The 23,251-nt window shown below is 41.4% G+C and overlaps 1 protein-coding gene across 2 annotated transcripts in view; it reads left to right on the top strand.

Annotated features, from left to right (window-relative positions):
- The window catches only part of ANO6 (anoctamin 6), a 192,608-nt gene that overhangs the window by 37,955 nt on the left and 131,402 nt on the right, over positions 1-23,251 (top strand). Inside the window, exon 2 of one of the 2 annotated variants that reach the window (XM_080662362.1) lies at positions 11,926-11,985. The exons of the other annotated variant lie outside the window; for it this stretch is intronic. Within the exon in view, the coding sequence (XP_080518488.1) occupies positions 11,926-11,985 (60 nt within the window). The remainder of the gene's footprint in view (positions 1-11,925; positions 11,986-23,251) is intronic. 2 annotated transcript variants of the gene reach the window in all.

Genomic DNA, 23,251 nt, shown 5'->3' with positions numbered 1-23,251 from the left:
CCCCCCACTGTCCTCATCCATAGGTGTACGATTTTTGTCCAGTCTCTTCCCGCATCCCCCACACCCCTTTCCCCCCAAGAATTGTCAGTCCACTCCCTTTCTATGCCCCTGATTCTATTATATTCACCAATTTATTCTGTTCATCAGATTTTTTTATTCACTTGATTTTTAGATTCACTTGTTGATAGATATGTATTTGTTGTTCATAATTTTTATCTTTACCGTTTTCTTCTTCTTCCTCTTCTTAAAGAATACCTTTCAGCATTTCATATAATACTGGTTTGGTGGTGATGAACTCCTTTAGCTTTTTCTTACCTGTGAAGCTCTTCCACTCCCGTCTGACCTGCATAGTTTCTGTTGAGAAATCAGCTGACAGTCGTATGGGTGCTCCCTTGTAGGTAACTAACTGTTTTTCTTTTGCTGCTTTTAATATTCTCTCTTTGTCTTTTGCTCTTGGCATTTTAATTATGATGTGTCTTGGTGTGGTCCTCTTTGGATTCCTTTTGTTTGGGGTTCTGTGCGCTTCCTGGACTTGTAAGTCTATTTCTTTCACCAGGTGGGGGAAGTTTTCGGTCATTATTTCTTCAAATAGGTTTTCAGTATCTTGCTCTCTCTTCTTCTTCTGGCACCCCCATAATTCTGATGTTGGTATGCTTGAAGTTGTGCCAGAGGCCCCTTACACTATCTTCATATTTTTGGATTCTTTTTTCTTTTTGCTTTTCCGGTTGAGTGTTTTTTGCTTCTTTGTATTTCAAATCTTTGACTTGATTCTTACAATCCTCTAGTCTGCTGTTAGATCTCTGTATAATATTTTTTATTTCAGTCAGTGTATGCTTAATTTCTAGTTGGTCCTTTTTCATATCCTCAGGGTCTCGCTAAATTTATCGGCCTTTTCTAGAAAATTCTTGAAAAACCTTATAACTGTGGTTTTGAACTCTATATCCAGTCATTTGCTTTCCTCCATTTCTTTCATTTGTGACCTGTTTCTTTGTCTCCGCATTTTGGCTGCTTCCCTGAGTTGATAGAGTGGCTTTGTGTGCTAGGTGTCCTATAGGGCCCAGTGGCTCAGCCTCCCCAGTTACCTGAGGTGGACACTCTTTTTTTTTTTTTTAATATATTTTAATATTTTATTGATTTTTTTACAGAGAGGAAGAGCGAGGGATAGAGAGTTAGAAACATCGATGAGAGAGTAACATCAATCAGCTGCCTCCTGCACACCCCCCACTGGGGATGTACCCACAACCAAGGTACATGCCCCTGACCGGAATTGAACCCAGGGCCCTCCAGTCCGCAGACCGACGCTCCATCCACTGAGCCAAACTGGTCAGGGCAAGGTGGACACTCTTGATGCACCCCTTTGTGCGCTGTGTGCACAGTCTTGTTGTAGTTAAGCCTTGATTGTTGTTGGTATCACTGGGAGGAATTGACCTCCAGGCCAATGAGACAAGACTTGCAAAAGCCTCTGTGCTCAGCTTGGATGGGGCGGAGTCTCAGGGCGGAGCAGACAGCATTGGTTTCCCGTCAGCCCTGCCCTAATAGGCCCCTGTTTCTCAGTGTCCCATGGTAATCGCTGCATGCACCTCTGAGAGAAAGCCGCCCTCGAGTTCCGCCTGCTGCCAGACAGTCCAGTTTCTCCCCGAATGAGTCTGGGTCCCCAGAGTCTCACCCAGACCTGGAGTTCAGTGCAGTCGGGAGCTTTTGTCTCCCTCCCGCTTGAGAAAGCCAGCTGCGTACTCAGTTGCCCGCCTTCTCTGCATGTGCACCTTGGTACCTCTGCCTTCTGCAGTTCCTCTGAGTCTCAGTGTGCTTTTCTCTTTCCTGACAGTCCACTTTCACCCCGTATGAGTCTGGGTCCCCAGAGTCTCACCCAGAACTGGAGTTCAGCGCAGTCGGGAGCTTTTGTCTCCCTCCCACTTGAGAAAGCCAGCCGCGCACTCAGTTGCCAGTCCTCTCTGCGCGCATGTGTCTCAGTACCTCTGCCTTCCGTAGTTCCTCTGAGTCTCAGTGTGCTTTTCTCTTTCCTTCTAGTTGTAGAATTTCCACTCAGCCAGCCTTCCTGTGGTTCTGGATGATGTCCATTTTGTCTTTTAGTTGTAGTTTTGAAATTGTTGTGCGAGGCAGCAGTTTAGGTGTTTACCTGTGCCACCATCTTGGTTTCTCCAGAACAAGTGCACTTTTGATCTAGTTTGGCACTTGTATGTCCAAAACAACCATCTATTACCTCTCAGTCTGCACACAACATATTTATAAAGCAGCAAATCTATAATGCATGCTTTCTGGCACAGCAAAAAGAAAAAGAATAAAAAAAATTCCAATATAATAAAGATAATATTTGAACTCCCACAGCATGCCTTTGGACTGTGCACAGGAAAGGCAAGCACAGATGTGTGCCATATACATGCACATCAGGATCATAGCAATGTGAGCGGTCCCCATCCAGTTTAAACCTGCTGGTGGCCAGACCTTCCTGTCCCTGATGTCTGCTGTGCCTCATCTATTTCTGATTATAAGCGTTATACGCCAGCCATTGTGGATATTTTGGAAAATACAGAAAATTGCAGATAAAACAAAAATTACCTCTAATGCTACTGCCCAAACAGAAAATAAACATGAATACCTTAGTATGCTTCTTTCTAGCTTTTTAAAAATGCAGATGTAATTTAATATAGTTTAGACATATAGTTTCCTGCCTTTTCACTTACCTTGCCTCACAAGCATTGTGGTAAAATCCACGTAACACAAAATTGACCATTTTACCCATTTTCAAATGTACAATTCAGTGACATTAAGTACATTCACAATGTTGTACAACCATCATCACTATCCATCTCCAGAGCTTTTTCATCATCCACATTCCCTATACTTAAAAATGCTTCACAGACCACATTTAATAGTGGTGTAATACTTCGCCATATAGTATTTACTTGAAAGCATTTCTCACAAACATTCAACAGGTGACTTACTTTGTGATCCCTATAAGGTAGATTTTATGGCTAAGGCAGTGAACAAAACATGGTTTTTGCCTTCTGGGACCTTAAATCTGGTGGAGGAAAGGGCCATCAGCAGGCAGTTTGAGTCCTGGAGAGCATGTAATGGGAGAACCTTGCAGTATAATTTCTATGATCATTTCTTAATTATTGCACATCTCGTGTGTAGCAGATTTCTTTTCTTTTATAAATAATGCGAGATATTTGTAGGTATAAATATACGTTCACATTTCAGGTTATTTTATGAAGATGGCAAGAAGAAGTGGCATTAGTGGGCTACTCATTGTAAAGGGGCAGTCGGAGGTGTTCTTCTGAAATGCTGGTTAGCGTTACCCACGGTGCCATTCTCAAGATAGGGAGCTGCTGCCCCCAAACATTCTCTTTGCCTTTTACACCTGATGAGCTCTACTAACCTCTTTTTATAAATGTGTATCTAATTTGCATTGAGCAGGATTGAGGGAAGAGTTAGGGAGGGAAGAGAAAAGGGATCCTGGCTGAGGCTGACACTGTGTCACAAGTATCCTGCCAACTGTCCAGCTGTTTGTACATTTCCAGGCTCTGGTTTGACCCCTGCTTTCGGGCTGTGCTCCAAGTGCATGTTGACTGAGCGTGGCTCCCTTCTGTGAAATTCCAGACGTGGGAATTTGAGGCCCATTGTGAACTAAAAGTAGCCTCAAAAAAAAAAAAAAAAAAAGTATGTTTATCATTTAAACAGAAACTCCATCTATTATCAGAGCAGGAAGAGACCTCTGAGTGTCACGTAATCTTCTCTGTTCAGATGAAGATTCTGAGGCTTACAAAGCTAAGAAATATTCTGAAGGAAACCAGTTGGATAAGCATCAAAGAGGGATTAAAACTTAGGTCTCTTGGTTTATCTGGTGGTCACCCCATGACCTGCCCGAGGTTGTCTTAGCCTTTGTTCTTCTGTTTACAGGAATTCATTTCTTCTTTTCACTTTTAAATTCCTGATTTCATTCGCTGCTGTTTGGTTCTATGATGGTACTCATTTTCAGTATTGAACACCATGCTCGTGCTGGCTAATGTCTGTCAGCCATCAGCCATCATCACATTATGCCAGTGTGTTGCATGCCTCATTCCATGTTTGTCCTTAGCCTACTAATTTGTTTGACTACTGCCTGCTCTCTTTATCTTGGCCCCATTGGTGACTGGAAAGTTTCTGTTGACTGTGGCCAGAGTAATCAGTAATGTCTTATTTTGCTTTCTTTGGATCAATCAGTAATGTCTTATTTTGCTCCCTTTGCTCTCTTCATGTTAGTCCCTTTGGGTAATTTTGTTGGGTTTTGTATTTTTTTAAAATTAATTTTAAGAGGTAAGACACACTCCTGTGATACAATAAATGTGAAAATCTGTTCCAGGGCCAAAGAGGAAACAGTTTTTAAGTTGATCATTGATGTTGAGAATAGGGATATTAGCACAGATTTCTGATGTATTCATTTCGTCGATAGCGGGTAGATAATGGTTAGTTGGTAAAGCTTTACCATGGATTTATGTGACTATCTTTATGTACATGTGCATAAACTATTTTTGTGTGGTCAATCTTCCTTCGAAGATCAAATTTACAAAAAGAAAAAAAGTTAGCATTGCTTTGTGTTAGACAAAGTGCCATTATCTTCAGTAGAACTTTATGTCTACACAATGACTCTAAATATAGGACCATGGACCCCAGATAATAATTAGAAAAAGGAACTTAAAAAGCAGAGCACCAAATTTGGTCTGAGGCTGTCAACCCTAATAGAAAGTGGTTGTTACGCAGTTGAAAAATCCTATAGCTTAGTTTCTATACAATTTCTGATAATCAGTATCTCAAAATAATTCAGGTCCTTTCATTTATGAGAGAAAGGAACAATTTCTCATTTATCTTAAGTCTTTTATGTTCATAATTTCATCCTTAATGAAAAAGGCAGTGGCATTTTCAGTGTGAAAATAGTTTTCCTGAATTTATACCTGAGTATTGTAGTGTTTCAAAACCGATTGGCATTAGCCTGGATAGTTATTTTTATACAAAAGTAACTTAAAACTTGATTTTGGAGTGTCTTAATTTCAAAGATCATTTCAGACATCTGTTTCTCCTGTGTTGGGTCTACTGTATGGAAGTATTAACTAAAGATCTAAGGAATAAATATAGCAAACTCCACTTCCAAGAAAGATGGGTAGCCACTGCCATTCTGTACTCAGGGGACTTGAAAGCCCAAAGAGACACACACTGGCTATCATCATAACAGTTATTTTTTTTAAGTGCCCAGCATGCCATGTGTTACGTCCCATTTAGTATTTATAACAGCCCTGTTAAGAGAGGTTAGGGTGATGCCCATTTTCCAGATTAGGAAACTGGGATTTTTCTCAACTAATCATCTGGTTAACATCCTGATACCCCTTGATTGATTGGTTCTTGTCATTCTTATCACCCCTGCTCCATTCTGAACACCACAGCTGGTCCCATCCATGTTCTTTATAACGTTCTCCTTCCGAAACTCTTTCAAGAGTCCACCCTGCATAGGGATAAAGCTGAAACTTCAGTATATTTCTTTAACCTTATATCCCACAACCTTCCTCTAAGAACTTGCAGTACATACCCACCCTAAGGTGATTAATACTGTGTACTTTCCAACCTGTTCCCCTGCCCCGGCATGCCTACTTTGCCAGGCACTCTGCTAGAATCTTAGGGAGACAGTTCTTGCCTTTAAAACTTTACGCTTAGTGGCAAGACAAACTTGGGCATAAATCACTTCTCCTTATGTAGTTATTGCAATATTATTAACTACATGCTCTGTGCTGTACTTTACATCCCATGACTGTTTTTTAACTATCAATCTGTACTTCTCAATCCCTTCACCTTTTCACCCAGTCCCACAACCTCCCTCTTCCTTTCTGATAACCATCAGCCTGATCTCTGTATTTATGAGTCTGTTTTTGTTTTGTTTGTTCATTTATATTATTCATTAGATTCCACATATAAGTGAAATCATATGGTATTTTGTCTTTCTCTGACTGACTTATTTCACTTAGCATAATACCCTCTAGGTCCATGCTTGTTGCAAATGATAAGATTTCATTCTTTTCTTTTTTATTAACCTTGGATTTAATTTTCAACTTAAAAGCCTTCAAATTGTTTTGAAACCAGTGATGACTGACTAAAGCAATGCAATGAAATGCATTTAGTTTTCACCTTTTTCAAGTAAAGGTTTGAGGCAACTTACAGCCAAAAACATGCATAATAAAATTAATAGGTTAGAAATTAAAAACAACAACAACAATACCCAAGAAAACAGCAAATGAAACGATCCCATGCTTTATGCTTCTCAAGATTGCTGTGAACGAGTTGTAAGCACTGCCTTGGCGTTCCTGGCAAAGTATAATTGTTCTCATTATCACACAAAAATAGTAAACCTCTACCTATGAAATGATGTAGAAGAAGTCCACATTTTCTTTCTTTTGTTAATATTAAGAACAAGGAGGGTCAACATTGATCTCTGCCCTTTTTGAAATCCTGAAGCACTGCATGTGCTAATCCAAGTGCTACCCAAGACCAGCGGCCGTGGTGTCGCCTGGCAGCTTGTTAGAAATGGAGACTCTTAGGCCTCACCTCAGACCTGCCAAGTACTATTCCATTGTATATATGTACCAACGCTTTTTTTATCCATTTGTCTATTGGTTCCATAGGGGGAACTTCGCTTAGCCACAAGCTGGGCCTAAGCCGCAGTCAGACATCCCCCAGGGCTCCCGGCTGCCAGAGGGATATCTGACTGCCAGCTTAGGCCCGATCCTCTGGGGAGCGAGCTTAAGCCGGCAGGTGGACATCCCCCAAGGGTTCCCAGACTGCGAGAGGGTGCAGGCCAGACTGAGGGACCCCCCCCGCCCCGAGTGCACGAATTTTTGTGCATTGGTTCTCTAGTAACTCTACAATGAACATAGAATAGGGATGCATACATCTTTTTTAATTAGTGTTTTGGGTTTTTTCGGATAAACCTCCAGAAGTGGAACCATTGGGACATAAGGCAGTCTTGTTTTTAATTTTTTGAGGAACCTCCATACTATTTTCCACAGTAGATGCACCAATCTGCATTCCCACCAATAGTGCATGGGGGTTCCCTTTTCTCCACATCTTTGCCAACACTTGTTGTTTGATGATATATTGATTTTGTCAGGTGTGAGGTGATAATGGTTCATTATGGTTTTAATTTGCATAGCTCCAATGATTAGTGACATTGAACATCTTTTTTTTTTTTTTTAAATGTATTTTATTGTTTTTTTACAGAGAGGAAGGGAGAGGGATAGAGAGCTAGAAACATCGATGAGAGAGAAACATCGATCAGCTGCCTCCTGCACACCTCCCACTGGGGATGTGCCTGCAACCAAGGTACATGCCCTTGACCGGAATCGAACCCGGGACCCTTCAGTCCGCAGGCCGACGCTCTATCCACTGAGCCAAACTGGTTTTGGTTGAACATCTTTTAATATGTCTATTGGCCATCTCTTTGGAAGAATGTCTATTTAGGTTCTTTACCCATTTTTAAACTGGGTTGTTTGTGTTTTTTGGTGTTGAGTTGTCTGAGGTCTTTATGAATTTTGGATATTAACCCCTTATCAGATGTATCAATGGTGAATATGTTCTCCCATTCAGTGGGTTGTCTTTTCATTCTGTTGATGATTTCCTTTGCTGTGCAGAAGTTTTTTAGGGGGAACACTTTGTAAAGTATATAAATGTCTAACCACTGTACCGTACACCTAAAACTAATACAAATAATATTGAATAAATAATGGGGAAAAACCTTTTTGAAATTTTAAATTAAAAAATATCAGCAAGTGAAATGAAAATGATGTAAAAAAGAAAAAGGAGGGTACAATGTTTCTATTAAAATAATCTTATTCACATATTTTTTAAAATCACTTCTCCTTTACCTTTATTATAGGTCTAGATTGGCATAGAGCTCTTGCCCTTGGTGGAACTGTCTCTAATTGCTCAAGGCAGAGACGATCCTGCCTTCCTCTGAAAGCAGCCTGAGCTGGCATCTTCAGGTTTTGATCTTTTCCTGTGATTGGATCTTAACCCACTTTTTGGTTATAGATTCCATAGGCAAAGTCTGGATTTTAATGCATCTTTGATCTCTAAACTCCATATTTAAAGGGAAGATTGATTAATTTGTAAAAATCCATAAAATTTTACAAAGAAAATTTTAGCCTTGAACTACCATACTTTTGATGCATTGTATTGTGTTCTGAGACCACATGTATTAAAGTATAAAATATTAGGCTGGCACACATATATGGCATATCATTTATTTTTCTGGATGTTTAAACCCTAGTGCCAAGTCTTTTTAAAAAATCAAGTTATTAATATTAATACCCCTTCCTTTCATTAGTTATCAGCACGAGAAGAAAGCCTTTTGAATATAAGCCAAGCCTTAAAATGGCAGTAATAAATAAAGTATCCTGGGCTCTAGTCCTTCACGTTGTGGGATTTGTTAAAATGACCATAAAAGAATAAATGGCGTGAGCAGTAACAGTCCTGAATCAGGAAGTAGGAAACCTGTCTTAGTCCTGGCTGCATCCCTTAGCGGGTGACCTGATGTCATCAGAAGCACCATGAGCTTCAAGGAGACCATCTGCATCCTTGCGGACACAGCGGGTTTCTGACCCAGCAAAGACTTTTATGGGTGCGTCTCTCATGGTGTTAGGTGAATTTTATCCGTGTACTTATTTATATGTACTGTTAGCTGGCTAGAGCTACCGTAACAAAACACTCGGAGTCTGGGTGGTTTAAACAGCAGAAATTGATTCTCACATAATTCTTGAGGCTTTAAGTCCAAGGTCAAGGTGTTGGCACATTTGTTTCTTCCGAGGCCTCTCTCCTTGGCTTGCAGAAGGCACCTTCTTGCTGTGTTCTCATAAGGTCTTTCCTGTATGTGCTCATCCCTGGCATCTTTGCATGCATCCATATTCCATGTTCTTAAAAGGACGCTGGTCAGATTGGATTAGGGCCCACCCTAACAGCTTCCTCTTAACCTCATCACCTCTTTAAAGGCCCTGTCTCCATACATAGCTGCATTCTGAGGTCCTAGCAGTTAGGGCTTCAACTTATGAATTTTGAGGAGACCCGATTGAGCCTATAACATCTATTTAAAATAGTATTCTTTGTTTTACATTATATATAAAGAAACTAGGATAAAGGAGAAACCAAAAACAGCCTTCTATCCACTTAATGCTTGTTACTAAAAGGAGGAGGATATAAGTACATGAAAAGATAATTAAGACTGTACTAAAGGGTATAAAATGGAAAATAATATCTCCTGGCCCTTCCTTCTCCACTAAGGCAACTTCTTTCAACACCTTTACATCGATGTTTGCTATACAGGCAGCAGGCACATTTTTTTCATGTCTTAATGTATCATACAGAGTACAGATATCTCTGTATCTGCTCATGCTCTCTGTTGGCCTTCTTTCAAAAGGCTGCATAGTATTCCATTGTGTATGTATCAGATTTTAATTTATTAGTCACCTCTTAATGGGCATTTAGGTTGTTTCCAGGCTCCCTCCTCCTTGTTCCTCCCCGCCACCGCCGCAATTGCAAGCAATAGAGTTAGATTCCTTTTTTAAAAAAAAACATGATCAAAAGAATAGTGAGGAGCCACCTAACAGAAATAACTAGCCCCCTATTTGGGAGAAGCCAGCCTTTGTTTTTCTCCTTCTGTTTATTGGTCCTTACCAGAGGTGTTGTGAAAGGTATTCCGGGCTTTCTTACCTTCCCATACCTGACCATATATGCCAGTGCATACCTCTCCTTCCTGGCTTCCTTTGGCGGCATTAGCTCATCTCTATCCAGCAATCCTTCCTCCTCAGAAGGAAAGGTCAGTTCGAATCATTAACAATCATAGACTATTTTTGTTAAGTAGAACAGCTTTTTTTCTAAGAATTGCTGTTTACGTGCCCAGGGCGGCACATGAACCCTTCCTGGCTGCTTCCGCCCTTTGGAGAGAGGCCAGCTTGCTAATGGATTGTGAGCAGTCTTACTGCTAATGAAGATTTACAGTTGAGAAGGGGATACCTGGCGCTCCTTGCATTTGCAGACCCTCCCAGCTAACAGTGCAGGTCTGCGATGCAGTGCAGTGCAGTGCAGTGCGGAGGTCCCAGTCCTGGGCTCCCGGCCCTCCCTCCTTCCCCAGGCCCTACCGCTTCGCCACAGGTATCATCTGGCATGGCTTTACAAGCTGCACCACCATGCAGATGTTCTCTGCTGAAGAATTACTTTAATTTCTGACTCATTTTAGGAAACGAGGCAGCCTGTCAGAGGTGTTTCTTCATTTCCAGACCCCCGCGAGTTCATTTTCTCCTGGGATTTCTAACCATATGTGGGCAGCGCTTCATTTACCCAGATGTGAGGAACAAGAGGAATGAACAGTCCTCTTCTAAAGGAGCCCTTGACTTCCCTGTGGAACTCAATGTAGAGGCCCCGAATTAGCTTGTGCTCTTATTCATGTAAATATTTCTGAGGCTTTGGTTTCATGAGGCCTGTAGACATGCTGTGTGTACGGGCTTTGGTGCAGAAAAAGTATAATTTAGCAACAGATTGAGAAGGTAGTCTGGAGTGTTTCTAATTACTGTTTGTTTAGTTCACTGTTACCTAATAAGAGGATTTAAGTAACCTTGGGGGTGGGTTCATATTGTAGTCAGCCATGCAAATCACATTCTAAGTATTGCAGAGAGCGCACCATGGAGCCAGTTTATAGATGTGTTCCATTGAATGTTAAATTTAGAACTGAGAGCATTTTGGAATGGGCTTCTTCTGCCTGTCATTCACCACCAAGAATTATGCACGTGTCCAAAACCAGCCCTACTGTGTGGTACAACCCCATTTAAAATGCACCGGTGGCCTCTGGCATTCAGTTCATAAACATATGAGTTAAATGCTAACTTATTTCCTTTACCATATTGCATCTATAGCTTTAAGCATCCACATTTTGTTAGCATAGTTGAATTAAATCCTTAGGCTTCTCTGGATTAATATGTTAAAGTCTTTTCAGTTGGTTAAACAAACTATTAATTTCAGACAAGAATGAGAGAACAAGAACTCAAGAGCTTTCCTTTGCTCCCTTTTCTCATCCTCCTTCAGGGGCCATAATAGGAAACTGAAGTACCAAAAGGGCCTGGAAGAGTGGCTCTCAGCCTTGGATGCACCTTGGAATCAGCCTGGGAACATTAGAACATACTGATGCCTGGGCCCAACCCAGAGATTATGGTTTAATTGTCTGGAATGCAGCCTGCACTGGGATATTTAAAAGCTCTGCAGAGGAGGCTATGGTGCACTGTTGATTGAGAGCCTCAGACATAGATGTCTGGGACTTAGGAGGTCATTGCATTCAGTGGTTCTCAGCCTCAGTTGCAGACGGGTGTTACCTAGAAAGGTTCTTAAAGACACATCGGTGTCCCACTAATTGAAACCATATTTCTAGGGGAAGGAGCTCCTAGACCAGTGGTCGGCAAACTCATTAGTCAACAGAGCCAAATATCAACAGTACAACGATTGAAATTTCTTTTGAGAGTCAAATTTTTTAAACTTAAACTTCTTCTAACGCCACTTCTTCAGAATAGACTCCCCCAGGCCGTGGTATTTTGTGGAAGAGCCACACTCAAGGGGCCAAAGGAGCCGCATGTGGCTTGCGAGCCGCAGTTTGCCGACCACTGTCCTAGATGATTGTTTGAAAGCTTCTAGATGATTCTTATGCACGGCAAGGGTTAAGGTCAACTGACATATCTAACCATCCCATCTCACAGAAAAGGGAAAATGAGAGCAAGGAAGGCCACAGGGTTTGCTCAGGTTGTTGTGGAGGCAGGCCTGGGGCTCAGGTCTGAGGCCTCCAGCTGGTCTTGCTGCTGCTGACACTGCCTCCTTGTATATTGATTAATGCCTCCTCATCCTTAGGTGATGTTCCCGCCTCCAAGAGGCCTTTTCTGAGAACTCAGACTCTCCCGTCCGGTCTGGGTAAGATGCCCTCTTTATTTGAACCGCACCCTTCCTTATCTGTCCTGGGTGTCAGTCACCTCCTGAATCTCTCTTGTTCTTTCTGGAACTTGCTGGCATGTCATTGAGTCCCAGACACTGCTTGTTGTATTGAAGTTCCCTAACTTTTATTCATCAGTTATTCCACATGATTGCTTTAAAAAAATCTATTCCCATATGCTAGCTTCTGAAAGCAAAAGTTATTTTTTACCTGTCAACAGCCCACTGTACTGTGGGTCAAGGTCTCATACCCAAGGACTTCCTACTCCTGCCTTCCAGGAGAGGGCTTTTGGCAAAAAATATGCCTATCAAAGGGTTTTGGTGACAAAATAATGAAAAGATTTCACTCACTTTAGGTGTTGATCAAAATACTTACAACAACCAGGATCTTTTGAATAACATACAAGTGTGTATGTCATAAACAAAAAGGAGCGTGTGGCATTACTTTAGGACGAAAATGTGTCTGAAGAAAAATAATGCAATGTCGTGAAAATATGTGTTAAGGACTAAATTATTTCCTTTACCATAGTATATATATCACTGAGCAGCCACATTTAGTTAGCATAGTAGAATTAAATCCTTGGGTTTCTCTGGATTAACATGATAAAGTGTTTTCAATTGAGTTTAAAAAACTATGAATCTTTCACCCCAGTTTACCTAAGGTTATGTGTGGCCAGGGTCTTATTTTTATTTGAAAAATATGTTTTGGATGTACAGTATTTATGGTTACTCTTGTAGCTGCAACAGAGTTTTGTCTCAGAAAGCAGATTGCAGCCGGTATCTCTTCACTTTACAGGTGGCCAGCAGGCTCCACAGAGAGGTCACCAGAAGTAGCTGTTTTCTCATTTGGAGAATTCAGAGTTAAAAGTTTTTGGAGCCAAGACTGCAAAGTGGGCAGTATTGTAGGGTAGACGTTTAAGATGTTGCAGACAGGAGAGAATGATGCCAGAGTGTGTGAGAGCATTATGAAGTCTTCCTGAGACTTTGTAGGTTCATGCTTTATAATTGGGAGTCTTCATGTCCCAGGTAAGTGGCACGGTGGCAGCGTATAAGTAAAGCCACCACTTACCAGGGGAAATCTTCCTAAAACAAATATTCTTAAAAGTTGCAGGAGAACACTAATTCATTGAGCTGGAGGGATGTGCACAACATTTTTATATGAAAATAACTTTGAATGTAAGACCTGAAACTGTAAAACTCTAGAAAAAATAGGTGGTAAGCTCCTCGATAGAGGTCTTGGCGAGGATTTTTTGAATCTGACACCAAAAGGAAAAGCAATGAAAGCAAAAATAAGTAAGTTGGACTGCGTCATGCTACACAATTTCTGTGCAGCAAAGGAAACCAACAAAATGAGAAGACAGCCTACCGAATGGGAGAAAATGTTCACAAGTCATATATCTAATAAGTAACTAATCCCCAAAATATGTAAAGAACTCATAAAACTTAATAGTAAAAGAAAAAATAACAGTGCAATTAAAAATCTGAATGGACCCTTTTCCAAAGAAGACATACAGGTGGCCAACAGGTACATGGAAAAATGGTCAACATCACAAATCATCAGGGAAATGCTAATCAAAACCACAATGGGCTATCACCTCACACCTGATAGAACAGCTGTTATCAAAAAGACAAGACATAACAAGAGTTGGTACAGTTGTGGAAAAAAGCGAATCCTTGTACACTGAAGGTAGGATTGTAAATTGGTGTAGCTACTATTGAAAACAGCAGATATTCCTCAAAAAATTAAAAATAGGACTTTCATATGATCCAGCAGTTCCATTTGGGTAGTTATGGAAGAAAGTGAAAACTAACTAGAAAAGATATATGCATCCCCATGTTCATTGCAGCATTATTTACAGTAGCAAAGATATGAAAAAAAAAACCACACCTGTGTTCATTGATGACTGAATGGTTAAGAAAATGTACATATGTAATGGAATATTACTCAGCCATAAAAAAATGAAATCCTGCCATTTGCAACAACATGGATGGATCTCCAGGGCATTATACTAAGTGAAATAAGCCAGAGGAAGACAGATATGTATGATGCCTCTTATATGTGGAATCTGAACAACAACAAACCACGCTTATAGATACAGAGAACAAATTAGCAGTTGTCAGAGGTGGGGGGCAGAGTATTGGGACGAAGGGGTTAAGGGGGTATAAATTGCTTTGAAATATCTGTTACAGATGCATGACATAAAAAAAAATAACTCTGATTATATTGTGGAGTAAAGTGCAAAGATTTTGTGACTTTTTAAAAAATGATAAAATATGAAATTTTAAAGAACCACTGTCTTCCAGTTTCTCCTTTGTTGCTATGTGGATACAAAACTAACAAACCAATAAAAGTTTTTGCTAAATAATCTACTTCTATTATCCCTAATTTCAGAGACTCAGCAGTATATTCTCGAAGAGGAGAAAGAGGGAGGAGGGTTTGTCGACTAAGAAAGGCATCAGGGTCAGTGGTTTCACCCAGGTTGTGCCATAGGGTCTTTATGACTACCTGCACATTAGACCTATTCACACAGATTTCAGCGTGTGAGGAGGTACATGTGCACCTGTCCACTAGGGAGCAGGTCTGTCTGATTCCAGGGTCTGTATTTTTTTCACAAAAGGTGGCCTCTTATGTTATGAGAGAAGCAGTGTCTACAGTAGAGATGTTGTTAATTATGAGTATTTACCATGCTGATAGAGGAGGACTGACTCTTGCTCCTCATAGGGTTTATTTGCCACCAATAAAATTAACATTTATAAAAGTCTATGAAACAGTTAAAAGCATTTCCTCATAATATCTTATAAAGTTCTGACTTTAAAAATGACATGTTATTATTGCAGTGGTGTCATTGTCATGCATTAAAAGGAAGGAAAGGAATAGCAATGGCCATTTTTGTTCAGAAGACATAGAGCATCAGGTAGGATTCTGTGCTCTATCTCTCAGACATGCATTTGATTTGGGGGAGGCAGCAAAGCAAAATGCTTGATAATTTGTGCTTTGCCATGCAATTTGTGGGTGTGAGCATCCTGACTCTGCTACCTGCTACTAGTGGTGTGATCCCCGGCAAGTGACCTGACCTCTTGGTGCCTTAGTTTCTTTTTAGTAAGACGGGAACAATAATAACTTGATGGCATTTTTAGAATTCAATAACCTAAAGTATACAAAGAGCTTAGAACGTTGTGTGATGCAAAGTTAGTGCTCATTAAATGTTTATATCTTCTTAGAGGACAAAGGCTAGATGTTACCTGGCCCAGTGATCCCCTCCTAGGTATTAACCCCAGAGAAATGAAAACCTGTGTTCACCTAAGACCTTTTGGCAAAGGTTTATAGAAGTTTTTTTTTTTTCATAATAGCTAAAACCTGGAAACAACTCAAGTGTTTGTCAGCTGACAAATGGATAAACTGTGGTACCTTCATGCTATAGAATACTATTCAGGAGCACAAAGGAACAAGTACCTGATCCAGGCAACTCCAGGGATAAATCTCAAAAGCGTTATGCTAAGTAAAAGACGCCAGAAGCATCCCATGTGGTTCCATTTAAGTGACTTTCTAAAAAGCCAAAACTGTAGACACAGAAATCAGATCACTTCTCGCCAAGAACTGGAAGTGGGTGGAGGTTGACTGCGCAGGGGCAAGAGGGAGCATTTGGGGGGAATGGAAATACTCTCTCTTCATTGTGGTGGAGCTCACATGATTGTATATATTTGTCAAAACACATCAAACTTAAAATGGGTAGATTTTCACTGTATATAAGTTAAACCCCGTAAGTCTGATTTTTTTAAAGTCAGGTGCTGCAACATGAACAAAGAATGGTGGAAGAAAAAGGGGTGAGACACAATGGATAGTCAGAAACTGCAGCTGTCCTTTGCTTTCAGTGATTGTATAAGATGGAAGGAGTGGTTTCATTCGTTTCTCTCTCACTAGCTATGAGTTAGAAAAACGTAGTATCCTGTGAAATAGTTCTGTCCTGCCCTAACATATGTGATTCTCTGCTGTGAGCATTGGTCTGCGTCCCATTTCTGAAGCCTACCCATTGGGAGCTGTCTCTGTTTTGCAGCCGCAGGGCTCCCCTGGGTTGCTTCCTGGGAGAATCCTGAAGCAGGGCTTGCCATGTGGTAAGGCATCTGTGGAAACAGACCATTGGTGTTCTAGATGAACTGAGGGTTACTTTTCCAGATTACTAAGTAGTCTGGGTACACTTATGAGTAAGGGATGTTATCTCAGAGCATTGTTCATTCATCTTGAGTCACAGCGACCCTTGGCATTTCCTCGTGGAGCTCATGTCTATCTCAGCAGCTCCCTCCTTCCTGAAATTCTTTTTTCACTTGGCATCTGTGATGCTACTCCATCTTGATTCTGCTTACAAATTTCTTGTTTTTTCTTAATCTCCCCTGCTGGATCCTCCACTTCCTATTCCTGGCCTGTAAACGTTGAAGTGCCATGAGTTTTGTTCTCTGACCACTTCCCTATCTCAGCTCATTCTTGAGATGATCTCATTCATTTCCATGGTCTGAAATACCATCTGTATGTTGATGACCTCCACTTGGTTGTCTAATAAGACATCTCAAATGTAACATGTCCAAAACCAGCTTCTTGAGTTGCTTTCTAAATCTACACTTGCTCCATGGTTCCTCATCTCAGCAGCATGAATGGACACGGGCCAAATAAACCAGGCATGCGTCCCGCAGCCAACTCCTCCCAGTTGCTCAGTCCAGAAACCTGAAACCTGAAACCATTCTTTTTTTTAAAAAAAAAAAAATATATATATATATTTTTTATTGACTTTTTACAGAGAGGAAGGGAGAGGGATAGAGAGTTAGAAACATCGATGAGAAAGAAACATCGATCAGCTGCCTCTTGCACACCTCCCACTGGGGATGTGCCTGCAACCAAGGTACATGCCCTTGACCAGAATCGAACCTGGGACCTTTCAGTCCACAGGCCGATGCTCTATCCACTGAGCCAAACCGGTTAGGGCCTGAAACCATCCTTGATTCCTGCCTTGCTCCCACACTCATATTCGATCCCTTAGGATCTATCCCCAATCCAAGCACTCCTAATCTCCCCACTCCACCCCTAAATCTGAGCCCAGGCTACCCCCGAGTCTTCCTAGAACTTCTGCAAAAGCTTCCTAAGCCATCTTCCTGTCTCTATCTGTGTACCACATGGTCAGAGTTCACACAACCATCACAGCAATTATTCTGTTTTATACTTTTACACTACTTGCAGTGGCTTCTCTACAATCAATATAGTGTCCAAACTCTTAGTCATGCCCTATAAGGCCCCTGCTACCTCTCTACCCAACAACTGAAGGAATAAGTGAATTAGTGCTCTGGTACCTTAACATTAAAAACTAAAGAACCAGACATCCTCCTGGACCCTCATATACCTCTCTATCTTTCACCCAATTTTAGTGTTTCCTTTTAAGGCAGAATTTCTCAAATGTCATCTGGAGGTACTATAGCTATTTATATTCACTTACTCTTTACTATGTTACAATTTGGTGTCTTTTCCCAACACTCTTGTGAAATTCCTCAGGGTCATTCAAGATTTATGTGTTGCTGCTACCAATAGATATATTCCTGTCCTGTCTTACCAGGTCTCTGAGTAGCTATAAGAACAGTTTGCCATTACATTTGAAATTCCCTTCTAACTTAGCTTCCCCCTTCCCAAGTAGTCATTCCTTGATCCTTTCCTGCCATTTCCTTCATTTTGGGACCTCAGTTTTGAGAATTCTTCTTGTGTGGCTTAGGCCTTCTTTTCTCTCTACACGCTCATCTGTTCCCAGGCCTTTTGATACTGTTAATGAGCTGATGGCTTCCCAATGTTTATGTACAGCACTGACCTCTTCTGAGCTCCAGACCCTACATCTGACTGCCTCCTTGACATCTCTTTGGATGTCTCATGCCCAAGGAAGAACTCTTTTAAAAAATTATTTTTAATTTTTCAACTACAGTTGATATATAATATATTAGTTTTAGGTGTACAACATAGTAATTAGACATTTACATAACTTATGAAATGATCACCCTGACAGGTCTAGTATCCAACTGACATCATGAATAATTATTATATTATTGACCGTATTCCTTACGCTATACTTTACATCCCCACGACTATTTTTGCAACTGGCAATTTGTACATGTTAATCCTCAGGAAGGAACTCTTGGTTCACTTCTATGTTCAATCTCCCTGAACCGGACTTTCCACATCCTGTCTTTGCTGTCTCAGTCAGTGCTACCACCCTCCTTCCAATATCCAGTGTCAGAAAACTAGGTGTCATTTTTTTAAAATTTAATAAATCTTTATTGTTCAGATTATTACAATTGTTCCTCTTTTTTCCCCCATAGCTCCCCTCCACCCGGTTCCCACCCCACCCTCTGCCCTTACTGCGCCACCCCCCACCACTGTCCTCATCCATAGGAGTACGATTTTTGTCCAGTCTCTTCCCGCATCCCCCACACCCCTTTCCCCCCAAGAATTGTCAGTCCACTCCCTTTCTATGCCCCTGATTCTATTATATTCACCAGTTTATTCTGTTCATCAGATTTTTTTATTCACTTGATTTTTAGATTCACTTGTTGATAGATATTTGTTGTTCATAATTTTTATCTTTACCTTTTTTCTTCTTCCTCTTCTTAAAGAATACCTTTCAGCATTTCATATAATACTGGTTTGGTGTTGATGAACTCCTCCTTTAGCTTTTTCTTATCTGTGAAGCTCTTCATCTTCCCTTCAGTTTTGAATGATAGCTTTGCTGGGTAGAGTAATCTTGGTTGTAGGTTCTTGCTATTCATCACTTTGAAAATTTCTTGCCACTCCCATCTGGCCTGCATAGTTTCTGTTGAGAAATCAGCTGACAATTGTATGGGTGCTCCCTTGTAGGTAGCTAATTGTTTTTCTTTTGCTGCTTTTAATATTCTCTCTTTGTCTTTTGCTCTTGGCATTTTAATTATGATGTATCTTGGTGTGGTCCTCTTTGGATTCCTTTTGTTTGGGGTTCTCTGCGCTTCCTGGACTTGTAAGTCTATTTCTTTCACCAGGAGGTGGGGGAAGTTTTCTGTCATTATTTCTTCAAATAGGTTTTCAGTATCTTGCTCTCTCTCTTCTTCTGGCACCCCATAATTCTGATGTTGGTATGCTTGAAGTTGTCCCAGAGACTCCTTACACTATCTTCATATTTTTGGATTCTTTTTTCTTTTTGCTTTTCTGGTTGAGTGTTTTTTGCTTCTTTGTATTTTAAATCTTTGACTTGATTCTTGCGATCCTCTAGTCTGCTGTTAGATCTCTGTATAATATTTTTTATATCAGTCAGTGTATGCTTAATTCTAGTTGGTCCTTTTTCATATCCTCGAGGGTCTCACTAAATTTATCAGTCTTTTCTAGAAAATTCTTGAAAAACCTTGTAACTGTGGTTTTGAACTCTATATCCAGTCGTTTGCTTCCTTCCATTTCTTTCATTTGTGACCTGTTTCTTTGTCTCTGAATTTTGGCTGCTTCCCTGAGTTGATAGAGTGGCTCTGTGTGCTAGGTGTCCTATAGTGCCCAGTGGCTCAGCCTCCCCAGTTTCCTGAGGTGGACACTCTTAGTGCACCCCTTTGTGGGCTGTGTGCACAGTCTTGTTGTAGTTAAGCCTTGATTGTTGTTGGTATCACCGGGAGGAATTGACCTCAAGGCCAATTGGCTGTGAGGATCAGCTGTGTCTATGCTGGGAGAACTTCTGTGCTGGAGACACCCTTATGAGACAAGACTTGCAAAAGCCTCTGTGCTCAGCTTGGATGGGGTGGAGTCTCAGGGTGGAGCAGACAGCATTGGTTTCCCGTCAGCCCTGCCCTAATAGGCCCTTGTGTCTCAGTGTCCCGTGGTAATCACTGCAAGCACCTCTGAGAGAAAGCCGCCCTCGAGTTCCGCCCGCTGCCAGACAGTCCAGTTTCTCCCCGAATGAGTCTGGGTCCCCAGAGTCTCACCCGGAACTGGAGTTCAGCGTAGTCGGGAGCTTTTATCTCCCTCCTGCTTGAGAAAGCAGCTGCGTACTCAGTTGCCCGCCTTCTCCGTGTGCGCGCCTCGGTACCTCTGCCTTCCACAGTTCCTCTGAGTCTCAGTGTGCTTTTCTCTTTCCTTCTAGTTGTAGAATTTCCATGCAGCCAGCCTTTCTGTGGTTCTGGATGATGTCCGTTTTGTCTTTTAGTTGTAGTTTTGAAATTGTTGTGCGAGGCAGCAGTTTAGGTGTTTACCTATGCTGCTATCTTGGTTTCTCCCTAGGTGTCATTTTTAGTTTCTTCTTCATTGTCCCCCTTTCCCAGCACTTTTAGTTCTACCTTCAAAGTATATTTTGGCCCTGGCATGTGTGGCTCAGTTGGCTAGAGTATCATCTCATACAACAAAAAGTTTGTAGGTTTGATTCCCAGTCAGGGCACATACCCAAGTTGTGGGTTTGGTCCTTTTCAGGGTGTGTACAGAAGACAACCAATCGAAGTTGCTCTCTCATGTCAATGTTTTTCTGTCTCCCTCGCCCTCTCCCTTTCTAAAATCAATGAAAATGTATCTTTGAGTAAGGATTAACACACATATACACACATATCTTAGGCCAACATTGTTGCCTGGACCTCAACAGTATCAAGTAACAGGTCTATTGTCTCTGCTCTGCCACAGCAGAGTGCTCTGCCATGCTATGGTGCCTGATGCTGCTTACCTGTCAGCATGTGGTGGAATATGGCACCTGTCTCCTCTTCAGCCTGGTTTTGTTCCTAGCCTCTTGTCTCTTCATTACTTTTCAATCACACTAACCCACTCCCCTTTTTTATTTTAGGTAGAGAGGGAGGGAATGAGGGAGAAAGAGAGAGATTCATTGATTTGTTGTTTCACTTATTTATACATTCATTGGTTGATTCTTGTATGTGCCCTGATGTGGGATCAAACCTACCACCTTGGCATATCTGGATGACACTCTAACATCTGAGCTACCCAGCCAGGGACACTGAACTCTTTTGGTTATATCCTTGAGCACACCAAGATACCTTCTGCTTCAGAACCATTGGCTTGCTTCCACCACTTCCTTGCATGTTCTTTCTTTAGCCCTGTGTGGCCATCTCCTCATCTTTCAAGTCTCAACTGAAATATCACCCCTCAGGGAACCTCCTCTGACCACAGTGCCCAAAATACTTCCCTCTCTTACGCTCTCTCATAGGAACCTATTTATTTCCTTCTTATCCACTAAGCAAGTCAGTCATTTAAAAAGTATTTATGTTTAGATTTTATTATAGAATACTAGAGGCCCAATGCATGAAATTCGTGCAAGAGTAGGCCTTCGCAATCCTGGCTGCCTCGGCGCTCACAGCCCCAGCTGCCTTGGCCCTTGCAGCCCCAGCTTCGTCCGGAAGGTCATCCGGACAGTCATCCAGACAGTCGTTCTGCTGTTCAGTTGTTCGGTCGATTTGCATATTACACTTTTATTATTATAGATAAGTACCCTGAAAAGGGACTTTCTCTGTTGTGTTGACTGTTCTGTCTTCTGCATCTAGCACAGTGCTTGGCAGTAGTGGGTGCCAGAACAGTGATGCTTATGTTTCCATGTCTCATGGTATGACGTGTTTGATGTGAGTCCTCACCTCCATTTTTTTTTAAATAGAGAAAAAACTTAAGTGTTTATTTTTTCAAGGTTTTGTATAATTAGTAAAGTTTACATAATTAGAAAATTAAATAATACTATAAGATTTGTTACAAAAACAGCAGCATCTTCCCTTCCATTTTCTGTTTGCCACGGCAAGTGGTTTCAGCTTTAGTTGATTATCTTACTAATGACGTCTATATTTTTCATTAACATCCATAGAATGTTACTTACCTACTTTTTAGTTTTAAGAACTATCTCTTGATGAAAAAGGGAGTATTCAGCTCACTTTCATCTACCCCTACCCCCTCCCCTTCTCACAAAAATTTTCCCAACCCTCATCCTCCCATTGTAATTGTATTGTAATTTCGGTGAGTTCAATATGCAATGTGTATTATCCCTATGTAATACTTTCCACAGAAAAGCCCTCAAACACAGATTGATTACTTTCCCTCATAAGATGACTCAGCAGGCATTATTTTTCTCTTAATTTTTGATGTACTTCTAAATATTCAACCCCCGACTCTACCCCAGTTGTGAATCTCCTCTCATTGTAGTCAACTACTTAAGAGAATCTATCCATTTCATCCTATTTAGGGAAATTCCTCCCTGCGCCTTCTGGTCTTCTATCTAGATTGCTTTCTCGGCCCCCCAAAAGCTAGGGGTTCCCCTTCTCACCCGCCCTGAGGATTCCGTTTGCCTCTCTTGCATTGGAGCTTTCAGGCTCTGGAGCTTTGGGCTTCCTCTCTGTTGGTTTACTATTTCATTTTGGTGGAGCACATTCTCCAGTTTCTTATGGACAAAGAAGGTAAGAGAGGTAATTTTTTGAGACTTGCAGATCAGACAGTGCCTTCTGGCTCTTAACTGCTGGCTTTGATGAAGTTTATAATTCTAAGGTAGAAACCATCTGTTCTCAGAGTTTTGAAGCCTCTGCCTTCCAGAGCTGCTCTTGTGAAGTTTCTGCCATTCTGACTTGAAATCTTTAGTATGAAACTATTTTCTCTCTGGAAATTCCATAATGATGTCCCTTAGTATGGGTCTTTCTGCACTGAATATGGTGGTAACTTGGCTAGCCTTTTCATGGTGGAAACCTCAGTCTCTTCTCCTCCCCGTGCCCCACTTCTGTCCTTTCTTTAAACAGAAACAGTGTCCTTCAGTTCTGGGGGGGAAATGTGCTTCAGTCCTGGGGGAAAGATGTCCTTAGTTCTGGGGGAAAGATGACCTTAGTCCTGGGGGAAAGGTGGCCTTAGTTCTGGGGGAAAATGTCCTTAGTTCTGGGGGAAAGATGTCCTTAGTTCTGGGGGAAAGATGCCCTTAGTCCTGGGGGAAAGATGTCCTTAGTTCTGGGGGAAAGATGCCCTTAGTCCTAGGGAAAGATGCCCTTAGTTCTGGGGGAAAGATGCCCTTAGTCCTGGGGGAAAGATGTCCTTAGTTCTGGGGGAAAGATGCCCTTAGTTCTGGGGGAAAGATGCCCTTAGTTCTGGGGGAAAGATGTCCTTTGTCCTGGGGGAAAGATGCCCTTAGTCCGGGGGAAAGATGTCCTTAGTCCTGGGGGAAAGATGCCCTTAGTTCTGGGATAAAGATGCCCTTAGTCCTGGAGGAAAGATGTCCTTAGTCCTGGGGGAAAGATGTCCTTAGTCCTG

The sequence above is a fragment of the Plecotus auritus genome (genome assembly GCF_963455305.1).
Source record: "Plecotus auritus genome assembly, chromosome: 3".
Classification (NCBI taxonomy): Eukaryota; Metazoa; Chordata; class Mammalia; order Chiroptera; family Vespertilionidae; genus Plecotus; species Plecotus auritus.
Note: the sequence above shows the minus strand (reverse complement) of the source record. Positions and strands in the feature narration are given on the sequence as shown.